We start from the raw sequence: 13,220 nt of genomic DNA, 5'->3' as shown, positions 1-13,220 counted from the left end.
CACTTTGTCACAAGGACACTCCTCCTGGAAGATGAGGCAGGGTCAAGTGCATATGTATCCCCGGGCATTATTCTTACAAGCCACCGGGGTCCCTGTTCCACCGGGCTCTGGGAATTGAGGCACTTTAGTGAGCTCTGAGCCTCACCACTCAGCCTCTGCATCATTAAACCAGGCTAAAAATACACAGCCCACCCATGACCCCCTGTTCACAACGGACCAGTTCGCTGGCACTCTGAAACAATCCCTGACATGGGAGGTGTGACACCATTATTTTTCACTCCCTTTTTAAATTTAATCAGTGTTATGAGGCTATGGTAATACAGTAACACCATATCCAATTGTAATTAAGTACCCTTGTATTTACCCACTAATTCATATGATGATTACTGATACCACTGCTGCTGTACAAATCCTCACTGTTGTGTTCCCACTGTTATTAATGCTCATCCCATGGGCATTAATGGGCCTGCAAATCAATATGTGTTGGTGTAATGCTGGAGTGACATGTGCTACAAGCCATTCACTCTCTACTGATGACAAAGCCCTCGTTCTTTATGATAGGAAGCTCTGCTGCATGTAAAGCTGCAACTAATGAATATTCTTAGTATCAATTAATCTGCTAATGCCTTAATTCGTTTTTGATTGATAATTTAGTCTATTAAAAATATCAGAGAATAGTGAACAATACCCATTACAATTTGCAGTTGTCCCATAATACCTTTTTTGTGCCCTATAGGCGACAGCCCAAAACCTGATAAACTGAATGTCAAAATTCTTGTCAATTTCTTGGATCAATTAACTGATTAATCTAATAACAGTTCAAATACAAGCAAGTTACTCACATTCAAAGCTAAATATACAATTCATCAACCATCTTTGCATAAGAAAACACATGCAATTGACACCCAACAGTATTTATGGTAATCTTAATCTGATGCTTTGCTGCTTTTCATGAATGACACTGAACAGCCTGAGTAAAGTGACCTCTTTCAAGGAGGCTAAGTAAGCAGGTGTGAATAAATGTATCCCTGGCAAATGATGCGTTGCATTGATTTTGAATGACTGCACTCCTACACCATCATGTTTCTCTCTCAAAGGCCTTACAATATATATACAGTACATCATACAGACGGTATTGAATCAGCCACAAAACCTGCACTTCATGATCATTTATTGGCAGAAACTATCGAATAAAAGTAGCATGAATTTCTTTGACATCCACCCAGCATGCTGCAGTGTAAGGGCTCAGCACAGCTGAATGCTGAGGGCCCACAGTTGCAGGTAATTGTCCGATTGCCAGTGCTGGAAAGATGAACACCTGAGCACGAGCCATCCAGGTAAATGCTTTCTTCAAATGTCCAAGGGATACACTGAAAATATGCGATGTTTATTTAGTGTTTTATTATTCATTGCTGCTGTACTCTTAAGGTCAGACTACTCTGTGAGTGTTGTTGGGTGGGGAGATGAGTTATTTGGCCCCGGGTGTCCCTGAAGCGAAAGCTTATAGTCGCTTTCATGAACCAAATGATAATGCGTCACCTGTGAGAGCGCGTCCGCAGGGGGAGAGATTTGTTTTTAGACGCATGGATAACTTCATATATTATTTGGATACTATAAGTATACAGTGACTGGCGCAGTTCGTCAATATATTAAAGGACAGGCACGCTTTTTTGCTCAATTGTTGCTTCCTCCCGATATAGGCTGTACAAAAACAGTCAGTGCAATGCCTTGTTCGGCAGCTTTGTGGCTGTTAGCATGGGCTACTGTTAATTCAGTATTCATGCAATTATGCTAATGAGTGCATATTGTTTTTAATCTAAACCTTGAAACAGCTTTTCTGATACAGCTGAGGTCCATAAAGTAAAGCCTGGCCACTACCTTCGAGTATTTATTTATTTGTTTAATTTACAGCATTATCGTACATTAGTATAGTTCTTGTACACTTGTATTCAAAATGATTTATTTGGCATTTGAAAAACACGCACAAAAGGCTGATGGAATTAATTCCGAAGTTAAAATAGGAGTGTATAAACTGCCTCCATGTGATTTGAGATTCCGATATGCTCCTTGTGATATTGCATCTTTATTGTAACTCAGACTAAATGTCCAGAGACAGCACTATTTGCTCCGAGGAGGGAGCGTGCAGCCTGTAAAGCGGCACTGCGGCATCGCCGTATCACTGCGCCCCGGTCTCCCTTCTCCGGGATCCTGACGCTCGGATCGGGGGAGAGGAGGTGGAGATACCCTATGGTTTTCCTTTGCGGGATTTATTTTGTCAGCTCCAAACCTTCTTGTGCTTTATCTTTTTTTTTGAGTGACCGAAGGCCTTCAACTTGTCCGGACGGTCCCTCCCCACTCGCAAGGGTTTGCATTTCTTGGTTTTGCATGACGTGTCTTGGAGCAAAAAAAAAAAAGAGGCTTGCTTTTGTTGTGTGTCTTATAGTGGAAAATGAAGCTTGGAGAGAGCCGGAGCAGGAGGCAGTGCCAGTCCGCTGCTGCTGTTGTGGGCTGGACCGGATTACAGAGCCTGAGATCCCTACTGACAGCACAGGCAGACAAAAAGGGACTGTGAGCGAAGACAAGAGAAAGAGTCTTTACTGAGCCAGAAAAGCCAGGGCGAGTGCTGGAACACAGTTTTTTTTTCTTCAAATAAGCGATATTCTGGTAGCTATTTATGCAGTGTGTTTAATTAAAGGAGTGTTGGCACGGGGCACCAGGTTAAAGGCATAGGTACTGGAGAAAAAAAAGGTTTAAAACCAATATTATATTATATGTGGATTTGGCTTTTTGGAGGTTGTTAGAAGGCAGAACATCTGCATGAAGGAATATCTTTGAATAATTGCTGCATACTTAAATGTTGGCATGCTGGCTTGTTGGATGTGCCTTTGTTATGTATCCTAAACCATCTTTTTCAAATGGTTGTAATTGTGCATGTTGTAAAAAAAAGATTTGCCACTTTGCAAAGCATTTGGGGAGTGCATGTCTGCTGCAGAATCCAGATGAGCTACATTACATGACAGCCTGTGTCCAAGGAGACAATGTAAAGTTGAAGATGGTGGTTGACTGTGACAGATTGGTTTTGGTTTGTGTGGTGATGCAGAAAAGGTGTGATTCCTCAGTGTCTGAAATGTCCACCAGTATGTGGAGGTATGATTATTGTGAAGAAGGCTCTATAACAGTCTGCAGTTTGTTGATTCAGTTTTCTTCCACATAGAATACCATTTCTGTGATGTAATGGGTGAGAATCATTATTCTGGACACATTGAGAAACCATATGTGTTTTGGACTACAAAGCCAGAGTGACTTTCAGTGGCTTTAGGCCTAGACTGTAGGCTATTCCTTGAGAATGATCCAGAATAAGACTGCAAGCTGTTGAATGTTGAAACACCATAAAGCAGCCAGATGCCTTCAGTGTCAGACAGTGAAGGTATGCCCTGCTAAGCTTGGTAGTGAAGTGCACCACGGCATTATTGAAGGGTCATGATATTTGTCTTGTTCTCTTAACAGTGTGTGTAAAACCTCAAGGACATCTCCCTGTTTAATTAGACCTAGTGTCATTCTTAAAAGAGAGAAATCTTGTCCTTTTTGCGTTTGCAATATGAGTGAGATGTGATTTGGGGAAAGAAATGAACGGTGAACTGAGACAGGTTGTCACGAAGAATTTGTTAATGTGAGTGTTTTTGATGGATGTCTACAAGTCGGATGTGGATTATTCAAGAAGAGCTTTTAAATCACTACTACTAGTAGTTGATAATTGACCCACGACAGAAGTCTTTGAAATGATCAGGCAACTTTGATAATGAGGATGTTACACCATGTGTCAATGAAATGAAATTCACTAAAACTTAACTTCTGATGTCATTATCTGTGTACCTTCTGAAAATATATTTTAATGTAAAAAAATCAATTAGTAGACAGACAAGAGAAACAAAAGTGGAAGTGCTGATTATAGTGACAGCTACTGTAGTGTGACATTTTATTTAATTAAGGCGACCAGTTAAATTATCGTTGTAGAATCAGTGTTACTGTATGTTACACACAGATCGTCACACATTGTGTTTGCATTTGTACTAGTGTAAACATGTCACCTAAAATTAGCAGTAAACATACCAAAAACAACTGCAAGCTCATGTCGAGTTAATTAAGCAAAAATAATTATTATATTACCTTATTTATTCAAGGAATTAAATCATTAAAAACACAGTTTAGGTGTCAAGCTTGGCAAAAGCTTCAGAGATACAAGTAAAAGAGCACTTACAACACATAATCATCTCATCTCAGAGCTTAATGACCTGGCAGTGTGAGAAAGAACACTATACTTAGCAGACGGACTGTAGCCACCCTAATAAAACATTTATCTTAGATTATGTACAATAGCAAGAACCGTTTGTGTAGAATTCTTCACTTTTTGGAAAAGAGCTTATTGACTAAATGCACTGTTGAACTTTCTGAATGAACATGTTGCAAATGCATGCTCTCCCTCTCTTTCTGTCTGTCTGTCTGTCTGTCTGTCTGTCTGTCTTTGTTTTGCAGGAGAGGGAGTTTGCTGACCTTGAGTAAGAGGAGTCAATTCCAGCAGAAGAAAGATGTGGCTTCACCTGCTCAACTCACCATGGCGGGACATGTTCACTGAGCAGACATTTGCTTTAACTTGAAAAGCCTTTCCTCAGGCGGAATTGACAGCTTGGTGATAACGTGTTTAATAGATCATTTTACACCTCTGTCGTAGGATTTGATGGACTGCCTTTGGGGATCTTTGCTGTAACTTAGCTTGGTTCAGTGACTCAATGCAGTTTTGCATTCCCTGTAAAAGGCTTCATCTGTTGGATATTACATGACTGCCTTGGATCTAACACACTGATAACGTGCACTTGGGTATTGCTGAGATTCTCCTTGGGGGGGGGGGTTTCACACAAGTGGAGGCTGAGCAGTTCCAGTGTTCGGCCCTCGAAGAGTTTGATTCTCTGTGACAGGAGGGTTTATCTGGATGTTTCCTATGAAGGACATGGATGGCCCTCGTTCCAGTGGCCTGCGGAAGAAGAGGAAGTCAAGGACAGAAAGGGATCGGGAGAGGAGATCAAATGGGATAAAGAACAACCATGTTAAGGGGTCCGTGTTTCGCTTCTCCTCTGACTCGGAGCGGGAGGGCGACAGGGGGCCCTCTTCATCCCGCCCTCGACCCCCGCGAAGAAAGCGAAAGGAGTCTACTTCTGCTGAAGAAGACATCATTGATGGCTTCTCCATCACAGGCTTCGTGACCCTGGAGGCTCTGGAGGTGAGTACTTAAACACCGGCGGATGGCCCTTCAGTTGTCTTCTGCCTTTTGTGTCTGTGTGCGTGTAGAACCTCTACATTTACATATAGTTGCAAGTCTCTGTAACGTGGTTGGAAGATGTGCCTCGCTGACTGGGCTGGCCCAGCGTTTTGGCTCCTACACGCATATTTGGCTGTGGTGTGAGCTGGTGCTCAACAGATGTAGCTTTAAATGCAGTGCTGTAGCCAGAGATTACTATCTGTGTGACCAAGAGGCTGTTATTGTTGTTGTGTGTGCTGCTCTGGATTTGTTTTCACAAGAGTTTTCCAGCAAAGCCTTACACCAGATGAGGGGTGTTCAGCTATGGTTGTAGTGGCTGTTGTGCCTTTTGGTCACTTCAAAGTGAAAAAGCAATTCGATCCACGTTACAACAGTTTATTCAGAGTGGAAGTAATTTATTGTGTGCTGGCTATCCATTTTCCTTGGAATATGAACCAAGCACAGGCTTTCTTTCAATGATATCGTTCTGAATTATGACCTACACAAGCAGGCATTTAATATGTACAGCACCACTGCAACATTTTTCTATAATGAGAACTTACAGATGTGTGACATATATAACTCAACGTGTCATTGTAAGGTGTTGGGCCACCATAAGCCTCCAGAGCAGGTTGACTGGCCCTTGGCGGAGGTTCACCATGTTTTATGAAACATCCCCAGTATTTCTTTGGTGTTTTGATGAGGGTGGTGCTCCACCGGGAGATCCACTGGGAGCGGGGGATGCACAAAATCTCCCAGTTGTTCATTTGGTGACGGCAAAGGCCGTACCATATGATTTTCATAATGTCCCACTTATCACACCATTGAGTTACACCTGGCTCCTGTATAGAAGTACTAATTATGCCAGCTGTCTGTATGTGTCAGTTTTAGATATTGTTAATTTAATGTAATGGTATTTTTTTCGAATTGCAATTGGATTGAATTGGAATTGCAAGACCAGTGATTGAGAGGGAGACATTTACTGGACATGACAAAAGCAACATCATATGCAGACGTTTATGTATCATCCCAAATTTCAGCAAAATTGTTAGTTACAATTTTTACAGTTTCCCCTGGTCTTGTTTAAACTGTTTGAGAAAAATAATTTGTCTTCACAAGGTCAGACTCAGAGGCGTCCTGGTAGAACACAGTCTGACTCGCACTTACTAATATATTCAGTGAGATACCGATCTCTTGTTCACTGGTGTGACCCATATCAAGGATATACACAGTATCACTGCTTTCCTTTGTTAGTCAGATCCACTCTTTTCCCAGCTCAAGAATGTTTTACTGTCATTTTTTTTCGATCTCTGTACTCAGAATTACTCTATTGAACAGTCATGGGCTCTTGTGCCTGTGCGTCCTTTCTCATTCTTCTTGTTCTGCTCGACCTTTATTCCGTTGTTCTTTCCATCAATGATTTCTGCGTCAGTCTGCTAAAGCTCTGCAACTCACAGTTGGGTTGTGTCAGAAAATGGCAACTCGCTTTATGTACAATCCATAGGCAAAAAAATACCTGTACTTAATCCAGTGTATTTTCATTTTTCAACTGTGTCATTTGCTTTACGACACGTTTTTAACATTGCACTTTGTTAATCATAATCTCCCCAGTTTAAATCAATTGTGAGCCGCACTTTGGCCAAAATTTGTAGACGCTTGTTTTCTGTCAAGCCCCGAACACTGATTAAAGTGAACTGAAAATGGATTTGACACTGTAGCTTTAGAAAGCCTGATTGTAACAGCTTTCTGAATTCATGTACGTCACAAGAAAATGTTTTCACATTTCATTACCCCAAACAACATTGTTTCAACCTTTCAGTGCAGTCAACTAAATGAAAAACAGACCAATAAATCAAAATATATTTCAGTATCAGATTAAATTAATATCCAATCACAGTGATTTAGAAAACACTTCTTACAAAACAATCTTGTCAGAGTGGTTTACCGAGTAATAAAAATGCAGCGAGTTCAAGCAAGAGCAAGAGAAAAACTAATTATACTTAGTGTGTGTATGTGTCTATTTGTGCATGCCAATTTACACACAGAAGACATGTATTTTTTTTAAATGTGACAGAACTCATTATTGCAGCATTATTTCATTGGGAAAGGAGGTGACACTTGTTGGAGAGATTTAAATGTAGCACTTTGTTGCTCGGTGCCCCAAATGTAATGATAGTAGTAACGAGCTGTGTAGTGAGTTCGTTTTCTTGCTCCTTCCAGCATGTTGCTGACCAGCTGTATTACAGCACCCACCATGCTGCCATGCTGTCATAGCTGTATGCTTCATTAGTCTGCTGATTTTATCTCTAGTTCATCTAAGAACCATCTGGTCTATGACAGGTATATACTTTATTAATCCCCGAGGGGAAATTTTTTAAACAGGTTTAAAGATATAGAAAAATGTCAATCAGAAGTCCAAGAAGTAAAGAAATGACATCATCAGGTATCTTGTTTTGTCATGACACAAAACAGAGAGAAGCAGAAATCAGAGAATGTATTATCAAAATTGCAGCCAAGGCGTTAATCATTAATGCATTATTTGTTTGAATTGTAACGAGAACACCTGAGATCCACTTGCCTGGAAGGTCAGTGGTTCAAATGTTTGCATCAGTCATGAAAGGACTTGGAATAAAGATGAGATCCCACCCCAGTTTCTACTTCTGAAGTGCCACTTGACCCTCTAACTTTCATTATAGCTGTTCACGGGCCAGTGATAGAAGACATATTTTACTTGGCAGCTGAACCAGGGAATTTCTCAGAGATAAAAATCTGTCAGATTTGCCTAGTTAAATTCTCCCAGAAGACATCTTTGTAAGACTATCTTGTTTGCTCCTCTCTGCTTTAGAAGGCAACAATTTATAATGAATCTTGTATACAAACATACTGCTTCAGAGAGACTTCTCATGATTACTCCTTGGGGCGGCCGTGGCTCAGATGCAAGAGCAGGTTTGCCCGTTCGACATAAGTTTGGTGGTTCAATCCCTAGTTCCTCCTGTCCATACGCCGAAGTGTCCTTGGGCAAGACACCAAACCCCATGTGGCTCCTGATGTGAGCGCATGAATGGGATACGGTGTAAAAGGGCTTTGAGAGTGTTAAGGTGATAAAATGCTTCATAAGTGCAGACTGTTTACCATCTCACTATCTCATTCAGTCTGTTATGTAATTACAGATCAGCCAAGTCAGATAACTGAAGAAGTAATTAAGATTCCTGTTTATCTGGTATTTTTCAATAATTTTTCTTTTTTCTTCACACACATTATTCTTTTACTGCATGCCTCTGACTGAGTGAATATTTTCCTTTTGTTGCACTGTTTTATCCTTATTTTGCAATTGTGCAGTTGCAAGCTGAGTTTCCTTCTTTGTTTGGACCACACAATGTTCAGAGGCTCTACAGTGTATAAATGGAACTGTGCACAAGCATATCACAGCACCAGTGGCTCTTTTTCTGTCTGAGTAAAGTTAAATTCTGATGAGGTCAGACCCCTGGAGGTATATGCTAGTGCTCTCCATCTGTCACCACAGTGCCAGAGCCACACTGCTCCCAGGCCTGCTTTCCATGTGCATGCTGATATCTTAGCTTTGCACTTTTCTTTTGCAGTCGCAGGGCTAAAGCCTCTATGATGAGGCTCTTGAGACCCTCAAGTTACTTTTGGTTGATGTAGTACAACCTCTCGGTGTCTTGATTGTTTGTTGGTGTTGCTGTTTGCCGTGAACATGCTTAATGTGGTATTATCTTAAAGAAGTATTGAAGAGAAAGTTTCTGTTGGAATAAAACTTGGCCTTCAGCTGGAGGGAGCTGAGAGAGCATTTTACTGTTGGCTTATATTTGCATCTTTTCTATTGTTTCGATTATTACCTCAGTCTTCATTTACTGCCAAGCCTTCATGTAACTGTGATTTGCTCCCCCCCCTCCCAGGATAAAGAATTATTCTACAATACCTAATATGTAAGTTCATGATTTGTGTATATTCAAAAAGACTTGTTGAAATCGTGACTGTTATTTCCAAGATTGTGACAAAGAAGAGCTTTACACTTTCTTATCCTGTTACCTGTTGTACTGTTGTAGCTATTAGAACTAAACAAGCTTAATCGTGCTAAAATGAACAGAATTAAAATGTGAACACAAAGCAAGACTATACGTTTACTGTGAAACAGTTTCTTTATGAACATGAGGGTGTTTGAGTCAATGTATAGGTGTTTCCTGTATTGAGCGGTGAAACACTTTCATCTTATAGCCTTAGATTTTCTGTGTTTGTCCATGTAGTTCATTGATAGATGTAATACATTGATCTTGATCTCATATTCAGTTATTATGGGTTTATTAGTGAAAGAATGTAGCGCCAAAGCACTTCCAAAGAGTACTACAATACCCAATATAACACTGACCTCCTGCTAAAGGCTGTTTCATTTAATATATTTTATGTCTCATAAAGCTCAATGTGCTCATTTTTCCAAACATAAACTCTTTCTCCGTTTAACTGACCAAGAAATCACAAAGACATATCGAGGAGTGTTTCTTCATTGCAGTGAGATCAAAGTACAGCAGCTGTCTTTTTGAAGGAGGTGGTTTGGAGACAGATTTTTATTGAGAGAGGCCGGAGCAGCAACCTATTACAGTACTTGAAAAAAATGTCCACATTATTGAGTGCCTTCTCCTCTAAAACCTCTGCTATGTTTTGCCCATTTCGCTTGAAAGGGGTCCCTAACCTCAGCATGCCCTCGCTGACCAGAACTGATTAAAAAATGTTGCCTTAGGTAACCCACTGCTCTATTATTTCCCCATAATTAGTGGCCTTTGATGTCTATATGTTTGTATCATATGCACTGATAAATCCTCCTTAGCCTTTTTCGCTGCATATAATACAGACTTGATCAGGCTATTGTTCACTCTTACCTTTCTCTTTTCCAACCTTTCTCTTGCTGCTGCCTAACATTACACCTAAAGGCTTGACTGACTCCTGTTTTTAAACTCCAATAACAACACCTCATCCTCTTACTCAGGAGGTTAACCACAGTCTATTACATGACTGACTGCCCATGATAATATAATGAAGAGGAAAAAAGCAGTAGAGTGTAAATTAGTACATTTGCAGTGTCTGCTTTACTCAGGTTTAACATTTTGGAGACTGGGAAGACTTCTTAAATCACAATACCCTGCAGAGCTCCTGCCGGTTCTGTTGTTGCTCTGAATGATTTACCTCTCTAACTTAATTTGCTACACACCATAAAAAAACAAGACAACAGATTCACCTAATGCACAAACAGTGCACAGATTGGGACGGGGCATTCGAAAGTGCATAACCACATATGGGTGAGGCTGGCAGAGGAGCCAAGTTTTAGGATGGACGTAGAGCTGAGACAAGCAGTTTGTGCTCCGCAGTACAGGGCGGTTCCTTTCTTTACTTTGTACAACTCAAACAAAATTGTAAACACTGGTCACTTATCAGATGTCTACCTGTAGCAGGGTTGTATGATTCTTGGCAATCATACAACCCTGGGTTGTCATACAGTTCATACAGAGTTGTATGATTCTTGGCATTCATACAACCCTGATATTCACAATATTTGACATTTTATTTCATCTAAAATTTTGAGGTGAGTTTGGGAGCGGCTTCTTGTATGTTTTTTGATAACGTGATTGTTGTTTGCTCAGACAAGGATAGTCACATAGTCACCTAAGAAATGGTGAGATTATATTGGGCATGGATGTTTATGAGAACGCAGACGATGATTCCTAATAGTATTGATGGCCTTGTTTAAAAAACTATGGCATTAGATTAGGCTATTGTATGTATTGGTATTAGTACATATGCTAGCTAAAAGTAATAAGACATTGTAAGAACCAAAATTCAAAACCAGATTTATATATAAAAAAAAAAAAAGTGTTTGAGTTTGTCCACCAAAGAGCAGTTTATTCGAACACCGTAAATTGTCTTGCTCAGTATGTATCTTGGTCAAAAATCCGCTTCAAAACAAATCTCAAGGAGCCATGTTAAGATTATATACAAAAACAATAATATCCGACTCCCAAATATCAGTGCTGGAATTGACCTGAAAATCCATCAGTACTTTTGAAACTAAATAACATGGAAGTGCATATTTTGATCAAACAATTACTAAAATGTTATGTTTAGTTTTCCATCATTTGTGATTCAAATTTTGAGACATACGATTTCTAAATTGACAAACTGTCACTTTCCTTGGGAACACAGTTACTTTCGTTAAATCTCTCGTTTTGCAGCCAGGAAAGAAAAAACAACAACTTATATTGCACACTAGCACTGGATTTTTCATGTCATGCCTAACTGGACCAAACAGCAGACTGCGAGCTGGTGACCACCAGAGAGAATGAGGAGATAGTCAATCGATTACAAAGAGCTTTAATGCATTTCACTGCAGGCCTCACATCACTCTGACAAAAAGTCCATGAGAGGGATATGTATAAACCATGTGTCTGCTGGAGGAGAAATGTTTTCATAAGAGCTGTGGCAATCCTCCGCCTGCTCTTTCTTGCAGTTTACATTTTATTTCACTTCCACTGATGCACCACCAGGACCTTGTTGGTTCCAATTAAGTGCCAATTTCTATTTGGTGTCGGCCGAGCCCATCATTTATTTCATTTTAGGCACCAGCTTCATACCCATCTGTCACACCCACACTGGCCTTGGAGATGTGACACATTCCAGCCGAGGCACAGTGGAGCAGCATAGTTCATGGATTGAGCTGAGTCATCAGTGCGCGTGGGTGGTGGTGGTTTGGAGTAAGGAGGTCAACAAAATGATAATAGGTTCATTGATAAGTTGTTAGATCTACAAATAACAAATAATGGCTTGCTACTTAATGGCTCGTGACATGTAAAGTAAAGCAGGGACTGAAGGACAGGTCTCCAGCCTTCGCTGAAAGGATCAACTGTGTAATTATGTCAACAAAGGATATTCCCCTCATATGGCCAAATGAAGATGATGAATTGCAGTTTAACAGTCTGGCATTTTCTGTTCCTGTATGCTGTTTGTGGGATGATGCTGTCGGCTTGCCAGCATTTCAAAAACAATTGATTTTCTCTGGCACAGCCCCCAGAAGTCTGCCTAGAGGAGGACTTGTAAGTGCAAGCAGAGAAGAACACATTGATCGGTACTTCATTGTAAGAAAGAGGCTAATGGGAAATCAAATGTATTGACAGTTTGTTTTTGAAAGAATGTTAAAAAAAAAAAAAGACATTTCAAACAATTAGGACATATAAGTATCAAGACAGGTTTTCTTAAAGGTTTGTTTGTGAGTGAATGCAGGTTGATAAACAAGGACACCTTGAGAGAGAGTTTTTTTTTTTTTTTTCCCATGACAGCTCTCCTGGTGCCAAGCTTCCTTGACAGATATTTGTGTTCCGTGAATAACACCACTTTAACAGCCTTTTATTTAATTTTCTTGTACACGTGTGAGTGTTTTAGTCTCCTGGCAATAATAGTAGACATTCATTATCCTGCATTATGAAGCTGGAGTGATGTATGGTATGCATTAATATGCTGTGACAGCCCAGTGACTGACACATTAATGAAGTAAGCTGTCATCTAGGGATGTTAGAAAACATCCAGATAAGATAATCATTCTGTTATTTGGGATTACTTGATGGATTCTAACAACTTACACATGTGTGCACTAACATTTCAATTTATATTCTATTATTCTTCCCCTGTGGGAGTGCAGTTATTTTAGAGGAGGTGGATGTCTTTCATTGGGACATGAACTGAGCCAGGGCACTGTTTAAAGCCTCATTGATCTCTTACCACATTCAGCATCCTGGCTTTCTAAAGGACCTCTCAAGCAGCTAAGTCTGCTGTGTTGCTCCGTGGCCAGTGCTGATGGAGACCATTTTTGCTGCAGATGCAGATTAATGTGTTAAAGTTACTTTGTGTGAAATGCAGGGCCATA

General features: G+C 40.3%; 1 protein-coding gene across 1 annotated transcript in view; it reads left to right on the top strand.

The window, feature by feature from the left end:
* Positions 1–2,215: 2,215 nt before the first annotated feature.
* The window catches only part of auts2a (activator of transcription and developmental regulator AUTS2 a), a 302,247-nt gene continuing 291,242 nt past the window's right edge, over positions 2,216–13,220 (top strand). The window contains 2 exon segments of the mRNA XM_069720115.1: positions 2,216–2,364; positions 4,534–5,275. Of these exon segments, the coding sequence (XP_069576216.1) occupies positions 4,988–5,275 (288 nt within the window). The 5' untranslated portion in view covers positions 2,216–2,364; positions 4,534–4,987.

This window comes from Brachyistius frenatus, unplaced genomic scaffold, assembly GCF_029030835.1.
Source record: "Brachyistius frenatus isolate BFR_SWC_R1_liver_20210118 unplaced genomic scaffold, ASM2903083v1 Contig_233, whole genome shotgun sequence".
Lineage (NCBI taxonomy): Eukaryota > Metazoa > Chordata > Actinopteri > Embiotocidae > Brachyistius > Brachyistius frenatus.
This window is presented reverse-complemented; position numbering and strand designations above follow the sequence as displayed.